The 20,484-nt window shown below is 36.8% G+C and overlaps 1 protein-coding gene across 1 annotated transcript in view; it reads right to left on the minus strand.

The window, feature by feature from the left end:
* Positions 1–7,488, minus strand: part of Scr (sex combs reduced homolog) — a 58,607-nt gene extending 51,119 nt beyond the window's left edge. Inside the window, 4 exon segments of the mRNA NM_001043874.1 lie at positions 2,105–2,373; positions 2,376–2,419; positions 2,421–3,022; positions 7,222–7,488. Coding sequence (NP_001037339.1) covers positions 2,105–2,373; positions 2,376–2,419; positions 2,421–2,870 — 763 coding nt within the window. The 5' untranslated portion in view covers positions 2,871–3,022; positions 7,222–7,488.
* Positions 7,489–20,484: the final 12,996 nt, after the last annotated feature.

Consider the following 20,484-nt stretch of genomic DNA (forward strand, 5'->3'; position numbering starts at 1 on the left):
TGAAATACGTGTATGTTTTTTTTATTTTTAAGCTATTGCATAGCTTTCATTGCGGCTTTGAGCACGGCGACCGAATCAAGAAATTCCGTAACGAAAATAAAACCTAACACCCCCCACTTCGCCTACCATCTAGCTTGCGTTCAACATATTCACCCGTTGCGCTTGCGTAGTGTTTGTGAATAAGCGCGCGGCGTGACGTCGCACTGCAAGTCTGCCTATCTCTCTCTCGCGCGGTCTAGCTTATGAGTGTGAAAGGGACAGTTTTGTTTTGTTGTTAATGATGGTGGGTGGTTACCGTCGCTCATGGACGTCAGCAATGCCAGGGGCAGAGTCAAGCCGCTGCCTATGCGACCCTGGCACCCCTAAATTTCTAGGAATTAAATTGTGTTATGTATTTTCTTCTATCCAACTTATAACAGTACACTTACCTTATTTTTCCTGTCTAACTTCTAAACTATAACTTAAGGTAGCTTTTACAATGGCGCTGTTTATTTCTGCCTTGTTACGAGACCTCGAAGGTTTTTTTTTTATTTATTGCTTAGATGGTTGGTCGAGCTTACAGCCCACCTGGTGTTAAGTGGTTACTGGAGCCCATAGACATCTACAACGCAAATGCGCCACCCGCCTTGAGATATAAGTTCTAAGATCTCAGTATAACTACAACGGCTGCCCTACCCTTCAAACCGAAACCCATACTGCTTCATGGCAGAAATAGGCGTGGAAATAGGTGGTACCTACCCGCGCGGACTCACAATAGGTCCTACCACCAGTAAAAAATTCAGGTCTCGATTTTTATTCTCTTCAAACGTTTTTGATTCTCTATGTATTCCAATTACAACTTAATGTCAGGTGCACTGTGAGTTGTAGCTACGCTAGCAATGGAGTAATAACACTTTCAGATAACTGAAAGTATATTGGTAAAAATATATTGCCCAGTTTCGAACCAGTTGTTTGCGACGCTGGAGGCACGAATGATACTATTATGGCACAATCATTTTAAGAAACGTAACGGTAATTAAAGTAATATTAAAATTGTAAAAGTGTTGGAATATGACGTTTATTAGCGAATCATTGGTGCCTACTAGTAAACACTCTTTCCTTTTTTATTCTCGGTCGCTGTGTTACACACCTTACACACAATTCCCTTAATTTATATGAATTTAACGATACTTTTTATTTTAAAATCAATTTAGTTAAGGATACAGAGCTTGCTACGTGATAGCAACACCCAAGCCTCGCTTGAAATAGAGAAAACTTACGCTAATTCTCTTTCGGCTTAGATTGAATAAAGAAAAACTAATGATTCATCAAAATGAATAATACGCTGTGATTAAGCTTTAGTGTTTCACGATGACAAGGCCGTCGTGAATTTTTGTGTATAAGTGGAAACAATGGAAAGTCAATGTTATTTCTGAGAACTTTACGACAAGCCGACATCTCTCACGTTCACATCACGACAGTGACATGCTACAACCCCGTCAGAAGCGTTTACTACATTTTATTTCGTTATCTAAATAATAATAAACCTCGTATGATTTAACAATGTGTCAGAAAAACTTAAAAACACAATATCCTTGTAGACTAAATCTTATTTGAATGCGATTAAAATTCTAATAACCTAATTCAGTTAGCACAGAATAACGGGTGCCAATGGAATCACGCGTCATTGTGATGAAGCACTTTTCCCATCGTTAGGACGCCAGAAGAAAAAAGGCTTCGTATGCTCAGCCGTACGGGCCCGTTAACAAAGCCATTATGTCTCATTATGAACGCAATCCATCAGCCAACCATATCGATCTAACATTAATGCATGCTAATGTTTATAAATAGATATATAATTTGTTTTGTCTCCACCTCGGTATCCAATTGATAGATTGTTTTATCTGTTACATCAAACCGTGAGTTTTTGATAGAGGCGTGGTCGCCGTTACCGCTATTAATTTTGTAAAGGAAGCCAAGTCGTTTATGATTTCACGGGCACAATAAAAAAGTGAGAAGCAAGCTGTTTGTTGTATTGATTGTTTTGATAATCAGGAAATTATAAAAACCGGAACGAAAATCGTTATCCAGGAGCTACAAGTAAAATTAATTGAATTTCACTTACTTTGTCCAAGATGCACGCGCTTCATCCATGGATATATTTGTGGAGGATTAGCTTGCGAGTTAGCCGAAGACTTGGAATTCTTGGTGTTGTTTGAGTTGGAGTTATTTGCATCGTTGCTTTCGTTGCTCGACGTGCTAGATGCCGGGCTTGAAATATTTTGGTTCACATTAGCCTTGTGCTCAACGGGAGACGCTATTGGAGTGGTAAGACCTAATTTGGTGCTGTTGGTTCCACTAGGGTTCGGACCACCAACATTACCGAAGCCTGGTGAAGTTCTTCCCGGCCCAGATGAAGTAGAAAGATCTTGAGGCGACGCCACTCCTGTTGTCGATGTAGAATCGGCAAATTTACAACTGGCTCCCGTAGCTTGACTGGGCGGGGTGGACATCAAATTTGGGGACAACGCCCCAGGACTCGGATTAGAATGTTGATGCATGTGACTAGCTGTACTCCCGAGTCTTTGTGGATGTAGCTGAGTATAATCTATCATCGTCTGCGGTTGCATATGGGCTCCCGATGCGGGCGTCGCGTACGGATGTTGCGGGTAATGATGCCCGACTTGCGGTGGCGAGTAGCATGCGTTCGGATATGCTGATGCCGCCGCATTAGGATTGTAATAGTCCGCTCCCGGCGTAGGCAAGCCGGGATGGCCTGTTTGTTCTACCGGTGTCCCGGTACGACCCGGAGCCTGGTTCCCGTAACACGAAGCCAGGGAGTTGACGAACTGGTAGGAGCTCATCCCGGCGTTGTAATTTAAGTCGTTCATCGGTAACAGTATATCGTTTCTTTCCCTCTGTAGATCACTCGACACTTGTCATCGTTCAGGGACACTGAATGGTCTAGTTGGACATATTAAGTGCTACTGATGTTCATAGGTCGTTTCAATTGTCCCCGCTGAGTGGAACTTGATTGATGGACCTGCAACAGAACGAGATACATTAGTTGATCACGTGTGTAGTCTTTTTATATGTGATAAACGCTTTGTAGGTTTTACTTAAAGAATTTCTTTGAAAACACGAACGAATCTCAGGAGTTTTGATGAAAAACTCATCCAAATTAAATTTAAACAAAAACGAATTTATGGCCAGGCAAATTGTTTTATTGTATTTTATCAGTTTCAAACATGTGATTTATAACATATTCCGTGCATTCACATTATGATAATTTGAACTTGCGCTGTATATTTATCGCTTTGTTAAGTCATTCATTTTGTTCAAGAATTTGGGTTTGATTTTAACATAACGACTTATAATGAAAACTATACGCGTAGGTAAACGTTATACCTTATTTATTCATCTAATCATTAAAATTCATATAGATAATGCTTAAAGTAGCTTTATTTTACGAATTAAACTTTATTGTTTCAAGATGCATTGACCGCGTTTACGAAAAAAAAAAAGAAGCATAAATCACAAAATGCAACACTTGCGTCACACAGGGGGTCTATTCTAAAACAATAAATTAATAAAGCGACGGTGACTTCCTAAAGCGTTGTACACATGTCATGTCAAGTGCGGAAAAAATTCCGACTCCGCCACGTGGTTCGGCTATAAAAGTGTCCGCCGAGGTTTATGTGTGTAAGCGGTAGGCCGAATGAGACTTGGTCGGATTTATGAACCGAGCACAGTGCATACGTCTTCATGAGCAAATTAGCAGTCATTGTGCACTCGATTTATTTGTGCGACCGCTTCACGAATGATATATGTGAGAATTTTTACTTTGGAACGTTAAATGTCGAACGATTTGAATGTTTTATTTTGAGAAATTAGTTTATTTAATGCGTATCCTCAAATCCTGATAAGTTTTACGTCAATCGAATATTTTTACGGAATATTGAAATTAGTTTTTATCAGCAGTTTTTATTGAGTCAAGACTAGACTGTGAATGTTATTTTTGTGGTATTTATTTCATTATCTTTTTCTGGTTATCTTAAAAGTTATGAAATGACATTTTGGTAACGATATCAAATTAATTAACCACTTTGATTTATAATCAGCAATTTTTATTCTTATATGCTCCCAAAAATAAAGTATAGGAATACATACACAAAATGAGCGCGGTATCAAATTTGTGTTTTAAAATCTAATTAAATACATTGGCTTTTTCCGTAACAGAAAGTAGCTTGTGTTACTATTTGGTCTATAAAATACATAGTGCACTGTTGTATTTATTATAACAAACAAAATCAGCGTTACCCGGGACATCTAATTCACCACGATAATGTATTAAATGTTTTAATTCAATTTATAAACTATATTTTTCCAAAGTCTCAGCCAAATCCGCTCAGCTATTTTTGCGAGATTGATTAACAATAAAAAAATTAATAATTTCAATATAGATTAACAAAAACAGTGAATTTACGAAACGCCTGTGAATCCGCGGTGCAAGCCTAGTGTTTTCGTATTTTATGTACTACATACACACTTATTATAATTCTAAATGTCTTATCCGATCCAAAAACTAATTTCATACATCAAGTACGTTCGCATCCGGTTTAAAAATGTGTAGGTAATTATAAAAAACCAGAGCGCATACGTATATTATGAATGACAAAAAAATGCTAAATTATGTTTATGATCTAATTCGATAAGCTAATTTGAGTCTAAAGCTAAATCGTAGTAGGTTTTTTTTTTATATAAAAACTAAAAACTCATATTGAGGTTTGATTTATTTTGAATATTCATAGATTAAAGAGCGGGCCTCTGAAACTATAAATCATTTATATTACAGACAGGATCTGGCTGATCGAGTTACTTGTCTTCGGATTAGTGCTTTTATTTTGAACTAGCGTCCCGCCCTCGCTTCGCTTCGGAAACATTACATTTTATTATTGACAGCTGAGTCCCGCGATGCTACCCACGGTTATTATCGTACCGCGGGTGAAGCTGCGGGGCGAAGCTAGTCTAAAAAAAGTAGCCTAAGTTACTCCTTATATAATCAGCTACCTATCAGTGAAAGTCCCGTCAAAATCGGTCCAGCCATTCCAGAGATTAGTCGGAACAAACAGACAGACAGACAGACAGACAATAATTGTAAAAAATGTTATTTTGGTGTATGTACCGTATATATATTCATATGCATGTAGTAAAAAGCGGTTATTTCAATATTACAAACATACACTAATTCTATTTATATGTATAGATTACATTACGAGATAATTTTTATGGTTATCTAAAAACTGTGAATAAATTCTCGTCTACTCGGACCTACTTAGCCTTACTGGGCTACCCAGCTGCTTCAGCTCCACTCCTAATCTTGTGTATTGATGATAAAGTACATTATCAGTGAACTTATTTATGGCATTGTCCTGCAAGTTCTGTCGCGAAACCACACGCGCTTTGACCTTACGACTGAGCTAACGGCTACGGCTTTAAAAAGCCTTTTTGATTTTGAACAAGCTTCTAGAGCACGATATTCAGTCGATGATAGCTTTTAGAGTTTTAAATTTCTCCTCATATTGGTCATATAATTATAATGTTGTGAACAAAAACGATCAGCAATACATTTGTGCAAGATTTTATTTGAAGTTTCTATGTATGAGACGAATTATGAAACAAATGCTTCTACATAACTGAAGGAGGTGGAATGAATTTTTTTAAAACCTTTATATATTATACATAAAATAGATTGCATGTAAATTATTATAGATACTTATTTCCTTCTTCAAAGCGAAGGGACAAACATAATGAAACAGCAGAAGATATATGGTTATGAAGACTTTAGATCAGCTAAGCTTTTAAATTTAAATATATCATTGAATTATTTCAATAAAGCCAATAAAGTGAGATAGCCTACCTAAAATACTAAATAATTTATATAGTGTAGATTTTGTGTATGAGCTGATTTGAGCTGAGATTTTTCCAAGTAGTGAAGCTATTGGACTCCATTTACCCCATAATGTGAATTCCGGCGCTAACTGATGAATGACCAGGTAACGTCACGACTCTATATGTGAGGAAAATGCAACTTCTTTTATTCTTCGTGAAGTAAAAATTTTGGTTTGGAGTGAGGTTAAGCCGCGGGGCACGTCTTTAAGTCAGACTTTAGGTAAGTAGGTATATCTCATAACTTTGGTAATATAAAAACATTTCGAACGCAAACTAAAGTTTGTGCTCATCGAAATGTCTTGTTCTAGTAAGGATGGTGTTTTATTTCAAATGAACACCAAATCGAGAAATAAATGTTTTATTGTTCGTCCTCCGCGGAGTGACATCTAAACACATGTGTTCAGTTTATTTCAGTTACAGAATTTTTGTCACACCCGTCCGGTCCAAGTTAAATGGGCCGAACGATTTCATTGCTTCATCTTTTCTTTTTTCTTTTGGTTTTTTTTTTACTTTTTAAAGTATTCATTCCCGGTGTCCTTTGATGAGATCTTTGAAATGATCAGTTACAATTCCGTTAGTTGAAGTGTGAATATTTTGTTAGTGAATCGCTACGCCCGAGTAGATCGCTCAAACTTTGTCAAGCGCATCAATTTTTAGCACTCAACTATGGGATAAATGTAGACAAACATCTCTTGTAATTCATGTAACTATACCTATAGCGGCTTTGGTAGTTTAATAAAATTTTGCAAATATATTAACATTTTGCGCATTCTTAGACGAACAAGTATATATATATTTTCCGTTACGTATGGTACTTATATAATGACGTAATTTTCGACAAAATATTGTCAACAGCAAATTTGGTATTAAGGACAAAATACGTCGTAAAATTGTTGAAATATAAAAAAGTGCCTGATGTTTACCTGATCTCAAGCAAACACAATCTATAATATTACAACTGCCGAAGTTTTGAAAAATTGTAACTCTTCAATCGTAGTGCAAGTGAACTTTTACATTCGTGTAAATATAAATAGAGTTCTAATTCTATTTTAATGACTTAATGCGAAAAGCTCCCTGCATAATATGCCTTTTAATGTCCCGTGTCAAGTGGACGTTTGAAATCCACTGCGTCCGCAGAGATTTACTGCGATACGCTTTGATTTTACGACATCGCGCCTTTACAGAAATAATAACTATCAATTAACCGTAATTTTGTATACTCATATTAGATTCGCTTCACCTTCCAGCTATACATTCTATAGTTATTCATTTCAGTAATTTAATACTCACTCCAGATTGTAGTACAAATTGAACGTGCAGCTGTGAGAACTTTCGCAAATTTCACTCGATTTCGTCCGAAATCACAAACATCCCACAAATAAGTTTTGCAAAAACACAAAAAAATTCACAGGAAACTTAAATTTTCGAAAACGCCAACGCGCAACATTCGAATGCGGTGGGACGTAATTTTTTTAAAAAAAAAAACGAACTTTCGAAATTCGAAACGAAAACTTCGGTTGTACGTTGTCGCGGCGGAAAACGGCTCGTGTTTTCCCGGCGTTCGAGCGTCGAGTGCAGCGCGCGTCTGACGACGAGGTGAGCGGCTCGGCTGTCGGCGTGAGCTAGAGCGGGCGGGGCGCGGCGGGGCGGGGCGCACCTGAGTCTCGGGCCGGGGCCACGTGTGCGCGCCCGCTCTCGCTCCCGCTACCACTCGCTCTATTAGCGTAATTAGGGTGCACCGTACCGACACCTATCCGATTTCAATGGACCGATTGATGATCATGGACGGTGATCGTTTCGCAAAATGTCGTGCAACATCATTCCCAACATTCCAATCGATCGGTCACTTCTCTTTCTACAAAAACTTGCAACGCCTTCACAAAGTGCGTTTTTAACAAATTTATTTAAATCTAGTATTGTCATGTACAACTGCTTAATATACTGCCATACATTACTGCTCAATGTTTGAAAATTAACTATCGTTTTGAATCGAAGACCTGTCTTCGCTGTCATGATAATGCGGAATATTAAAATAATATAAAACTGTACAAATTGAAATGTATAGCCGTCAGAAAGTACACCACCGCAGTTAGTCCTAGTCTACACGGACGGACGCACGTCATGTATCATAACACGAAGCATGACAGTTGAGGGCCTTATCATCTTCTACGTTAATTTATGACTAGCCTTATAATATGCAAAGGAATTTTATACACATTTTCGTGTTATAGGATTGAAAACTTTAGAATATAGTGCACATCAAGCTAAAGCGGCTTACATGGAAAGATATTGATTAGCTGAACAGTGCCCGCAATCACGCATTACACTTTTCTAATGTAGACGAGAATTTAGACACGCGTCATGAGACTCACGTTTCCCATCTTATAACGCAGCTCGGAGTTTCTATAACATTGGAATAAAGACTATCTTACCCTACTCATAGGCAGCTAAAGCACGACAGAGTAAGATATCCAAATGTGCTTGCTCCCTAAAGTTCCAAGGAAATAAAACATATCTTTAATACAATTTAAGCAACAACCAGTACTTAAATATGTTCGAGAAGCAGGTTTCTGTCTTGTAAAGAGTTTCTATCAAAAACAGCATTACTTTTTTACTTTTTTTTAACAATCGATCCAGATTTTAGTACCAGTGATATGTTGTATGTCTTAAACATAGACAATAAAACCTCAAACCTCTTAATCGTGATAATCGAACCTCAAAATCTGTATCTAACGTTCATTATCAAAAGATTAGCCATTCCTTTTTGGCGAGTTGATTACTATCCTAACAAATTGCATGTCTTAAGATGTCTATCGCAGCACCTACACGCAAGGGGCGATTTACTGATGTTTAATAATATCTGCATTTTTGTATGCTGTTTTATAATGTGTATGTATTATCTTGCTGGTAGTCGGTGACGCTACGAGCCCGCAAATAAATCAATGCGTCAGTTTCTGCCGCGAGGTTGACTTGTGTTCGGGGTTTAAATTTTTGAAAATACAATAACGCCCAGTGTATTTGGGTCAAGCGATGAGACCATATTGCGACGGAGCTTTGGACCCACTGGTGAAATTTCTATTCTAAATACTCATCGAATGATTTGCTGATGAATGAATTTCATGACAATAAAAGATCGTATAAAAAAATATCGAAGTTTACGGTGCTAGGGAGCTTTGTAAGCCCAAATAATCATTCAAACTTCTTTTGCCGAGAAACACGCATGCGGTAAGCTTATTATAAATGATAGAACAGTTTTTGGACTTGTATAATAGTACAATTTTTTATTTATTGCTTAGATGGATAGACGAGCTCACGGTGCACCTGATGTTAAGTGATTACTGGAGCCCATACACATCAACAACGTAAATGCCGCCACTCAACTTGAGATATGAGGTCTCAGTACGGTACAACGGCTGCCCGAATCCTCAAACCGAAACGCATTACTGCTTTACGGCAGAAATAGGCAGGGTGGTGGTATCTATCCGGGCGAACTCACAAGAACCCCTACCACCAGAAAACTGAGACTTGAGGTAGATAGTGGCATCCACGGCAACCTATCAACATGTAATGCATTGGATTGTTCTGACCAATTTAAAACCTAGCCTTGTTCTTGTCGTACAAGCCGACATGAAAATGTTTTACGATTTAAAAACGTGGTTAATGCATTAATTATCCGGTTTTAGTGATCGACAGTGTTTAAATATAAAAATCTGAAATTCGTTGGGTTACAGATATTCCTTTCAAAGTGTGTTATTGGAACGAAAAGGTCGTATAAGATTCAACATGTGTATGTATGTCACTGCTAATAGATTATTTCTGTGTAGCTTTATAAATAATATTTCATTCATTTATCATCTGGTATTTTTGCTATAAATATCTAATAACAATATTACTTATAAGTATAGATACTATTTACAACGGTTGTCGCAAGTCGCAGACATAATTACAACAAGACAACTACACAACTACTTTCACGGTTTTAATATCATGTTAATTATTTTAATTTTACTATATCCGTTGTTTAGAATAATTTTCAGTCCGATAGACACAGCCCAATGACTTTCTCGCCGGATATTCTCAGTGAGTCGCGATTCTAATCCGGTGGTCGATTCTGCGAAGCACTGCTCTTGCTGGGGCTAGTTGTTAACAAATTCTTTCAGGTTCAGCCTACCCGTCCGGACGTAGCTGAAATAGCCCCTTAAGCTACCAGCGTATAGTTAGGGATTTAATTCTCAGATTTAATGGTGACAGACGCCTGTGCTATTATTCCCTAACAAATCAATATTGTGCTAAGTATATTTTTAAGTATAACTAATAATATTCTTAATTTGTATTTGTAACTATACTGAGACCTTAGAACTTATATCTCAAGGTGGGTGGCGCATTTGCGTTGTAAGTATCTATGGGCTCCAGTAACCACTTGACACCAGGTGGGCTGTGAGCTCGTCGACCCATCTAAGCAATAAAAATAAAAAAAAGTATGGAACATAAAGCCTATATTTGTATAATTTCGCGTGCTTCTGTACGTTATTATCGGACTACATTACGAAACAACAGTAACATTAATTTGTATCGGCGAACGAATTTAAAATCGTTTATTCGTTTTCCCGAGCCAAAAGACTGAATAAACGTTTACAACTTTTTAATTACTTCATATCAATAAACTTAATGGAATGTTTACATTTATTTAAATTTATTCGGCTCCACAATACGGTGCCATTGAAATAGTTTATTCTACGTAAATCACATCGATTCATCTACCCGTCGACGTATTCGCCCGTAACGTTTTGTAAGTTTATTTTCAGTCAATTCCAAATTAGCCTTTACAAATATTAACGCGTACTGAAAATTGATTTTGTATTTTCGTTCTAATAATTAAACGAAGATTTTTCCTTATTGAACTTTAATCTCTAATTCCAGTCAAATAGGTCTTTAAGAGAATTATTCGAATATCCGTTATTAAAAGTTTGTTTGTTTTTTTTTTTTTATTGCTTAGATGGGTGGACGAGCTCACAGCCCACCTGATGTTAAGTGGTTACTGCAGTCCATAGACAACTACAACGTAAATGCGCCACCCACCTTGAGATATAAGTTCTAAGGTCTCAGTATATAAGTAGTTACAACTACTGCCCCACCCTCCCTTCCAACCGAAACGAATTACTGCTTCACGGCAGAAACAGGCAGGGCGGTGGTACCTACCCGTGCGGACTCACAAGAGGTCCTACCACTAGTAAAAAATATTTTTCATTAGTTAAAGCATTTCTTGGTAATTATCGTTGTCTTTTCTATTGTATTACGACAGTATAACTGTGGCTTGGAGGTTCTGTCATGAAACAGCAACCGTTGTACTATAGATCTGAGACTTAGAGCTTAAGGCGTGTGGCGACCTCATAGACACAGCACACAGCCCACTGAGTTTCTCGCCTGATCTTCTCAGTGGGTCGCGTTTCCGATCCGGTGGTAGATTCTGCGAAGCACTGCTCTTGCTAGGGCCAGTGTTACCTACACACACGGCTTGAGCCCCGGTGTGAGCTCACTTACACGTCAAGGAGAAGCTGATATAGCCTCTCAAGGCTATCAGCATAGGTAAGAAAAAATGAAAAAAAAAGTGTGGCGACATTAACGTTGTTAATGTTTATGGACTACGGTAACAACTTAACACTAACTGGGCCGCGAGCTCTTTTATATGTTTAACTAATAAGAATGACTACCAATACCTATGCAGGATGCGTATTTCTGCATAACGGGTTTTATGCGTCCTAGCAGGACGCATAAAGGGTGGGATAGATTAAACAATATTGAATTAAATTATGAACAAGTTAATAAAATTACAGTAAATTAAATTAAGTCCACAAAGTCTGTCTCGACGGTCAAATAAAACTGAAGTGATTTTTCTTTCTTTCTTCCTGCAAAGAATATGAAATAAGTTCTCAGTAGCTTTTTTCTTTTTTTTTCCTACCTATTCTAGTAGCCTCGAGGGATTATTCTAGATTCACCGAACTAGTAGGTGATCTCACGGGGCTCAAACTCGACGTTGTTGCTAACACGAACCCTAGCAAGAGCCGTGCTTTGTTGTTCTGAGTAGCAACTTTAAAAATGGTTTACATTGCAGCGGCGAAGCTTATTCAATTAGATTACCTTCACCTGGTTTCTTACTCATTAGGCCACGACCGTTTCAAAGCTTGTGTCGGTAGTTTTAACTTTAGTGACTTACTTCACGCTCAAATTATGTGTATTTATGTCAAAGGCTTTGTTTTGTGTATGTTTTTATTTCAGCTCTATACGTTCCACAGTACAAACAATAGTAACTTTGGGCCAGATATATGTTTTGCGAATATTTATTTATTTATTCAAAGTATTTTGGGAACAGTAAGCTCTAGACAGGCAGAGCATACGGATTGTGGAGGGTAGATAAAAAAGTGGAATATTTTGTGATCGTGGAAGCTAAGTTGCGCTCTAGAATGAATAGAGCGCATCATTGGCTCAGTGGTTATTGTAAACACAACACCAAGAAGCTTCGGGTTAGATTCTCGCTCGGGATTTGTATTCGACCAGCCACTGCTATGAACCAAAAGCTCTGCCCATTTCGAGCGAAAAATATTTAGGTAAACCAAATTTAACATTCACTTTTATGTAACTATTATATGATTAATTCACAATACGTAGAATTCGACTAAGCGAAAATCGAACCAGTCTGTAAATTAAGTTTTAAGGAGGTTTTTTTAACAGAATAGAGTACGTGATCAGTGTCTTCCTCAGCTCAGGTAGAATGGTGAGGTAAGAACCATTTACCTTGAGACATGGGATGAAAATCTCAGTGTCATTAATACATGTCCCTTCAAACTAGATTACTTCGTCACAGATATATACAGAGTGTGGTACCATACAGGCTTACGATACGTCCTATACAACTACTTTAAAAGAGTTAGAAACACACTTTATTTTTTCTATGTTAGCTCACTTCACATAATCTACCGTGAAATGCTATTATATATAGTAATTTTCTGCTTAATCAAACATCACAAAGAACTGGTGCAAGAAAGCCGATATGTTTATATTAAAAAAAAGTGAAGCTATATCAAATGACGATGGAAAAAATCTGCAAATTAAAACATTTAAAACAGTAATCAATAGAACATTTGTGGGCTGTGTTCATAGTATTGTTAATATCAATGAACTACTCTAATCGTTCCAGCAGACTGTAGAATTGTCCGCCAATGTTAGTATTAAAAATAGAAAAAAATAAAATCTAATTTATATTTGTCTCATAGGTTAAAAATATCAAATTTAACATAAAAAGCCTAAAGTGCCTAATTAAATTTGATATGAGATAAATTAGATAAAATATAGCGTCTAAAAAAAAGTCATGCACTTTTAAGTGTTCCTTACGCAGCAAAATAACACGTAATCACTAAACCCAATCCTTATAATTTGCAAAAGAAAAAATGCATGTCATCATAATCGCAAATAACTCGCCGTCTCTCTCTAATCTTCTGTAAACGTATAAGAGTGAGTGGGACAAAGATTCTAGAGTTACTTCGCTGCAGTAAAGCATGCGTAGTGCAGTGCGGCTGGGCGCGGCTTGTCTCATGAAACAGCGGCTTCCCATTGGCGGGAATAAGTTGAAGTGGGTTGTAAAGTTGCGAGTTTTATAGTTGTAAACTTTTTGAAAATTGTTAGAGAAAAATATATATTTTTTTCGTTAATACGTGATCCGAATGTTTTCATAACGAACATGCGTCCTCATTTTCGTATCGTCTTATGATATTAGTAATAATGCTATCAAAATTTCAAGGTGAGGGAAAGACCAACGGTTTTACAGTAGGCAGCGGCTTGGCTTAGTCCTGGCACTGCTGAGGTCCACGAGCGACGGTAACCACTCACCATCAGATGGGCGGTATGCCCGTCTGCTAAAAAGGACATTTTTTTTTTTTTTTAAATACTGAAAAATTCTTCGGTCGCGATTCCGATCCGCATGAGCAATTTCTCTCCAATTGAGGTCCTGGGCTACCAGTCCGTGAGTAACTGGAATAGTACCAGCGATTAAGTAGGAAAAAATAATAAAAAAAGGTTGTATTTGAGTCGACTATTATCAAAGGCGGCAATCTGACTTTTGGACAATGATTGGTAAATCAGAAAAACGAATTATTGACTTTGTATTCCATTGGCAGTCACAAAACTCTTCGGAACGACATCTTAGATAAATAACAGGTTAACTATTAACCTTTATTTAATGCAGGTTTTGAATCGTATTCTTTGAAGGAGACGATTATATTCAAATAAATCTGTATTGACATATCAATAATTTTTTTTTGTCCAAATGCACAGATTGCCACCTTTGATAATAGACGACTCATTTATACTAAATTAGTTGAAGTAAACGTATGTATGTTTAAAGATAGAAGACTCAGACTTATCTTTCGGACCCTGATAAAAGAGTAGGTAAGGGTCACCAAAAAATTAATAATTTTTTGTCATTTCAAAACGCATTTTTTGTTGATTTAAAACTCATATATCTTCCAGGTAATTAAAATCGAAATTAAGCAGGATTTCGAAAATATTATTTATTTAGTACAAAAAAAGTATTTCGATTTTAGAACGTGCATTATTTCATACAAAGCTGCTGTCACCGGAGCAAATTTTTTACCTATGCTGATAGCCTTGAGAGGCTATATCAGCTTCTCCTTGACGTGTAGGTGAGCTCACGGGGCTCAAACCGGGTGTGTAGCTAACACTGGCCTCAGCAAGAGCAGTGCTTCGCAGATTCTACCACCGGATCGGAAACGCGACCCACTGAGAAGATCCGGCGAGAAACTCTGTGGGTATAAACGGGAACTAATTAAATGGAAATTACAAAGAATAAAAAATCTAATTAGATTCTTCTTGTTCTAACTAGTGTCCTCATAAGAACTTTAATATGTTAATAAATGTTTTTATTCGCAAATAAATTTGTCAAGATGATGTTTTTATTCATTGTTAAATTTCAATTTACCCGTCTATAATTTTGCTCGTTTGTTTTCTTTTGCTCAGATGGTTGAAAGACCTTACGGCCCACCTGGTTTTGGCCCAAAGGGTTACTGGGATCCATAGACACTAACAATGTTAATATCACTATCCGTCTTGAGATATGAGTTCTAAGTTTCAGTTTTACACTACAACGCCTGCCTCAATCTTCAAGATGTAACGCATTATATAGACAGAGCTCACAAGACATCCTACGACCAGTAAGAGCCTGTGCTAAATAATCTTATAAACTATTTACATCAGTCTTCCTATTAGAGCGCATTGGTAAATACCACCCACCGAACCGGAACGAAAGATAGGCAGAAATAGGCAGGTTCGTGGTCCCTACCCGTATGAGCTAACAATACCTACTTAGCAACTTACCATTTGACCACAGTTAACGACGTTTGAAATTTTCACAAACTTATATGCGTGGAGCTTTTTAGTAAAATCAAATAGAATACTTCACACTATATAAGGGTTGGTAATTTTTTTCGTTTAGTCAAAGCAATTTTACCATCAATATACTTACTTATGACGATACATTCTAAATTTGGTCAACTGCTTGATGACGCCAAATCAGTCAGTTTCACCAGAAGTTGGACGAAGCAATGAAACACAAAATAACGATGAAGTTCATTAACCTCAAAAATATGCCACATGTAGGGTAGTCTTCAAGAAAAATGTATTAGTTTATTTGTAGCCGGTGAAGGATTTCCTGGGCTTCCCTACATGATTGAAGGAAATTCTTCAGCAGTAAGCAACGATACATCGTTCGCCATCTCTTTGATTTTGCTATATTCGTGAATAACGGTAACTACTTACTACTGCTCATCTGCCTACAACGTTAATAACTTTTTTATTTTTTTTATTGCCCTTGTAGGCAGACGAGCATACGGCCCACCTGATGGTGAGTGGTTACCGTCGCCAATGGACTTCAGCAATGCCAGGGGCAGAGCCAATCCGCTGCCTACCGCTTAATACTCTCCACAAGCCTTGTTTGAAGAAGGACATGTCATAGCGCTCGGGAACCACCGTGGAGGGGAGCTCATTCCATAGCCGGATGGTACGTGGCAGTTAACCATCAAACTAGCTATATGGTCCCGTAGCATTATGTTTTCATCAGAACTTAAATAATATTACAGTAATGAAAAGTGGAGGAAGTTAATAGAAAGATTCCGTTTTATAGTTATCAACACAGTTCACGTATAGAATCTTACATACATACAAATTTAATTGAGAAGTCGCCGTGGACTAAAGGCTTAGACACCCGGTGTACCTACTCTCATATCACGTGATGCGACTGTGCCGGGGTTCAAATCCCTGCATGCATATTAAAGAAATAGGTACTGAACATGTGTCCATGAATTACTTTTAGAATAAATAAATAACTGGTGTAGTAAAAGTATAAAAAAATAGCAATAAAATGTTACTACATAGAGTGTAACTACCTCAAGACTCTACACAAACATACTACACCACTCTTGGTTGACTAATAATTCCTTAGGCATTAATCCCGCCACTGTACTTATGAGCTTAAAGTATGCAAAAAAAAAATGCATAGTGATTGTGAGTTTGTATCGGTAGCTACCATAGTCCAGACTATTTCTGCTTTAAATACACAACAATAGAATTACCTCAAGTCTCAGGATGGGTGACGCAGCTTACGTCATGATGAGTATGGGCTTTGGTGACCACGAAACCCCAGAATGATCATGAGTTCGTATACATCTAGTGCAATAAATACAGAGTTAATAGAAAACAAGTCATATTAATGATTATTGGACTATGTGTGCCTTGTGATAATAGGTTCACCGCGTTAAATATTAAAAAAACTTATTTTTCGCTCACAGATCGATTTTCGACATTAATCAAGGACACCTCAAGACCTATATTCATTTTATATAGCATTCATCACATTTTCTCTTTTTTTTTATAAAGAGATTTTGAAAAATAGAAGCGATTTATTTATTTATTTTATTGATAATATCGTAACTCGTTCGTTAGTAAGCAAACAAAAATACCTCAAAAAATAGAGTAGGAAATGGAGATTAACTGTTTTATCTATTTATCGTATATATACATATTTATATATATAAATGTTTCAGATCAGAACGGTACCAGATACTTTACTATTAGTCAGAAGATACGGGTGCGCGACCTTCGAGCCCTATTGCTACTAATTCACTATCCCAACGGTGTTCTTACCAATTTTTCAGGCTGACTTCGTAATTCATTCCTACACAATAGTGGTAGGATACATCGTAAGCCTGCAGGGACCAAGTTCCTGTCGATTTTGGCCGCGAAGCAACCATATGCCCCGGCTTACACTGTAATGTATCCATTAATCATACCTATACAGTTGAAACTATTTGAAGAATTGTTTCAAAGTGGAGGACGTTGATATATACGTTGGGGTGTCTACAGGCTTCGATAAAGTCAAAGTTAGTCTCGAGCTGGTTTTCTGCATATTCAAAAATCTTTTCTTGTGTGTAGCACTTCGAAAGTCAAATAATATTGAAATTGTTTATTATTAATGTACCAACATCCACGGAGCAAAAATGTTAAAAAAATATATTTATCGTCACAAAAAAATAACAAATAAAATTAATAGACATTTCCTTTCTTCACTAGGACGCTGCAGGAAGTTTCCGAAACAAAACTCTGGAAGAAAAGGCCAACAGATGGCGCTGTGATAAAAAAGCTGTATTTATTAGACTTAAGGCCGTTTTCCATTAACTAGTGGCCCCGCAGTTGTCGAAATTCGACTATAATTAATTGAAATTAGAAGTTTCAACATTATTATGGTCCTATTGTTACAGATTTCGCCAAGACTACACTATAAACAAATACTCGTAATATTAAAGATAAGCAATATTATTATTAAGTTATAGTATTGTTATTATTAACCTATTCTCAATTTGTCTACAGACTTTAAGCAATTACAAAAGTTTCACAATAAACAAAGAGTATATGAGTGTGTGTGTGTCAAATACATGGTAGTGTGTGTAATAATGTTTTCTTTATTGATTTCATGTATCTTTTATGCATTACATATTTTAAAAAAATATTAGCATTGTGCACTTCTTATCTATATTCTCTATAAGTGTGGAAAATTTCATACTCCTCCGTCCGCGCAATTTTCGTAAAAAGGGATACAATATTTTTGCTTCACGTATTAATATTTAGATATAAGGTAAAAAAGTTCCATTTACAGTAATATGAGGCTTAGATGTTAGAGGTAAAATTGATTTTATTCTGTAGCCATACACAATAAGGTAGCAAGTTTTTCGTATATTGTTCTTTCTATACGTTCTTAGATCTGTTTCCTTTAAATAATACTACGAGTATTATTGCTGCTATATCTGATATACTAAAATGTATAGACTTTTACAATCATATACAATGAAATATCTTGACTGTTGAAATCCTCAATCCAATAACTGAAGGAACAATTTTTTGATTGTTACAATTTTAGGCAGACGAAAAAACGACACACCTGATAGTAAGTAGTGACTGTAACTCATGGCTATTAGCAATTTTAGAGGCACACAGCCACTTACTCCTAATTATATACTAGTACTAATAAATTAATAGACTTCTTTTAAACATATTCACCTTGAAGATTTAATTGTAAGAGAGAATTTTGTACCCATAATACAAATACACTACATCAACTTTTGCTGGTGGTAGGACCTCTTGTGTGTTCGCACGGGTAGGTACCACTGCCCTGCCTATTTCTACCGGGAAGCAGTAATGCGTTTCGGTTTGAAGGGTGAGGCGGCCGTTGTAACTATACTGAGACCTTAGAACCCATATCTCAAGGTGGGCGTGGTTATGGGCTTCACTAACCACTTAACACCAGGTGGGCCGTGAGCTCATCTACCAATCTTAGACGAGTGAGTCTAAAACTCGGAGATCGCAATAATAGTTTTCGAACCGCTACAAAGAATCGGCCGAGTTTGCTATACTGATTCTTTACAGTACTGTGGCTTTTTTGTGGAACTGGTGATGGAGTAACAACGTTATTTGACATTCCACTCTGTTATGATGACATTTTAGTTTCTATTCCTTATACTAAACTAGTGGACCCGGCGAACTTTGTTCCGCCACACGGTTTGTTTCAAACACATCAACCGATCAACTTCAAAATTCTACTATAATTAACCATAGAATATATTACGTTTAGCTGTCAGTTGCGTTTTGTTATTCCATATCAGTTGCGTTTTGTTATACCACGTTTTATGTCACGTCCCATTGGAACATGATAAAAAGTATCCTATGTCCTTCTCCTGGTTCTAAGCTACCTCCTCACCCATTTTCAGCCAATTCAGTTCAGCCGTTTTTGAGTTATAAATAGTGTAACTAACACGACTTTCTTTTATATATATATAGATATATTATGTATGTATATAAAAGACTTAAGTAAAATTGACATACAAATTGTTTTTTTTTTAGTTCAGGTGGATTTTTGTAGAAGTTAATTTCAATACCCCAATGTGATTAGTAACGTGGTTAGTTAGGTAATGTGGTAAGTTTAACACAATACTTTTTTGCCTACGAGCAATCACAGTAGTCATCATTCCATAGACTTCCACTGTGTTCTTCCATATAGGCATCCTTTAATGACCCGTCCTGTACTATACCGGCTTCCCCCAACGGATTCCTGCGATCTCCAACAGGCAAGTTCGTATAAGGAATCAAAGAGATAACAAAAATAAAAATATAAAGTATTACTTCCTCGTGACTTCTGAAGTCATCGTGGCCTAAAGGTTAAGACGTCCGGATTATTCGTACATATCTAGCGATGTACCGGTGTTCGATTCCCGCAGGCGGGTACCAAGGAATAACATCGTGTACTTAATAAAAATAAAAAACCTGCAAAATTAAAATTTGCGTAATTACTGGTGGTAGGACCTCTTGTGAGTGCGTACGGATACTACCCTTACTGAGACCTTAGAACTTATATCTCAAGGTGGGGGGCGCATTTACGTTGTAGATGTCCATGAACTTCAGTAATTACGTAACACCGGGTGAGCGGTGAGCTCGTCCACCAATCTAAGCAATGAAAAAAGATAAATATAATATTAAAAAATTATTAATATTAGTATATTAGTAAAACCTGTCCATATTTGAACCATAAGAATGGGTCAAATACTTTCATACGTAGTATGCTAATGGGCTAAGCCTTCAAAGGCGGTATTAGCGTTCACTCACGTCCCGCACCATCCAATAAGTGTGTATTTGCTACCACTGAAAGAAGTGAAACTTGGATTCGTAATTCTGTAAACTATGAACATGGTGAATTATTTGATAATATTTCTAAAACTTTTTTTTACTAACATCAATTAACTATATGTTACTGTATTGCAAAAGTTATCTAGATATGTTACATAGTGCAAAGCTATGTTACAAATCTCTGTGTGATAGTAGCTTTTGTGCATTATGAATCTAAGCATCATTCGTAATCAACATGTATGACTCTTAATTACAAAAATCTAATTTGTTAATATAGGTTGTAATAAAGTATTTTTACTAATCAATAATTAC

This window comes from Bombyx mori, chromosome 6, assembly GCF_030269925.1.
Source record: "Bombyx mori chromosome 6, ASM3026992v2".
In the NCBI taxonomy this organism is placed as follows: Eukaryota; Metazoa; Arthropoda; class Insecta; order Lepidoptera; family Bombycidae; genus Bombyx; species Bombyx mori.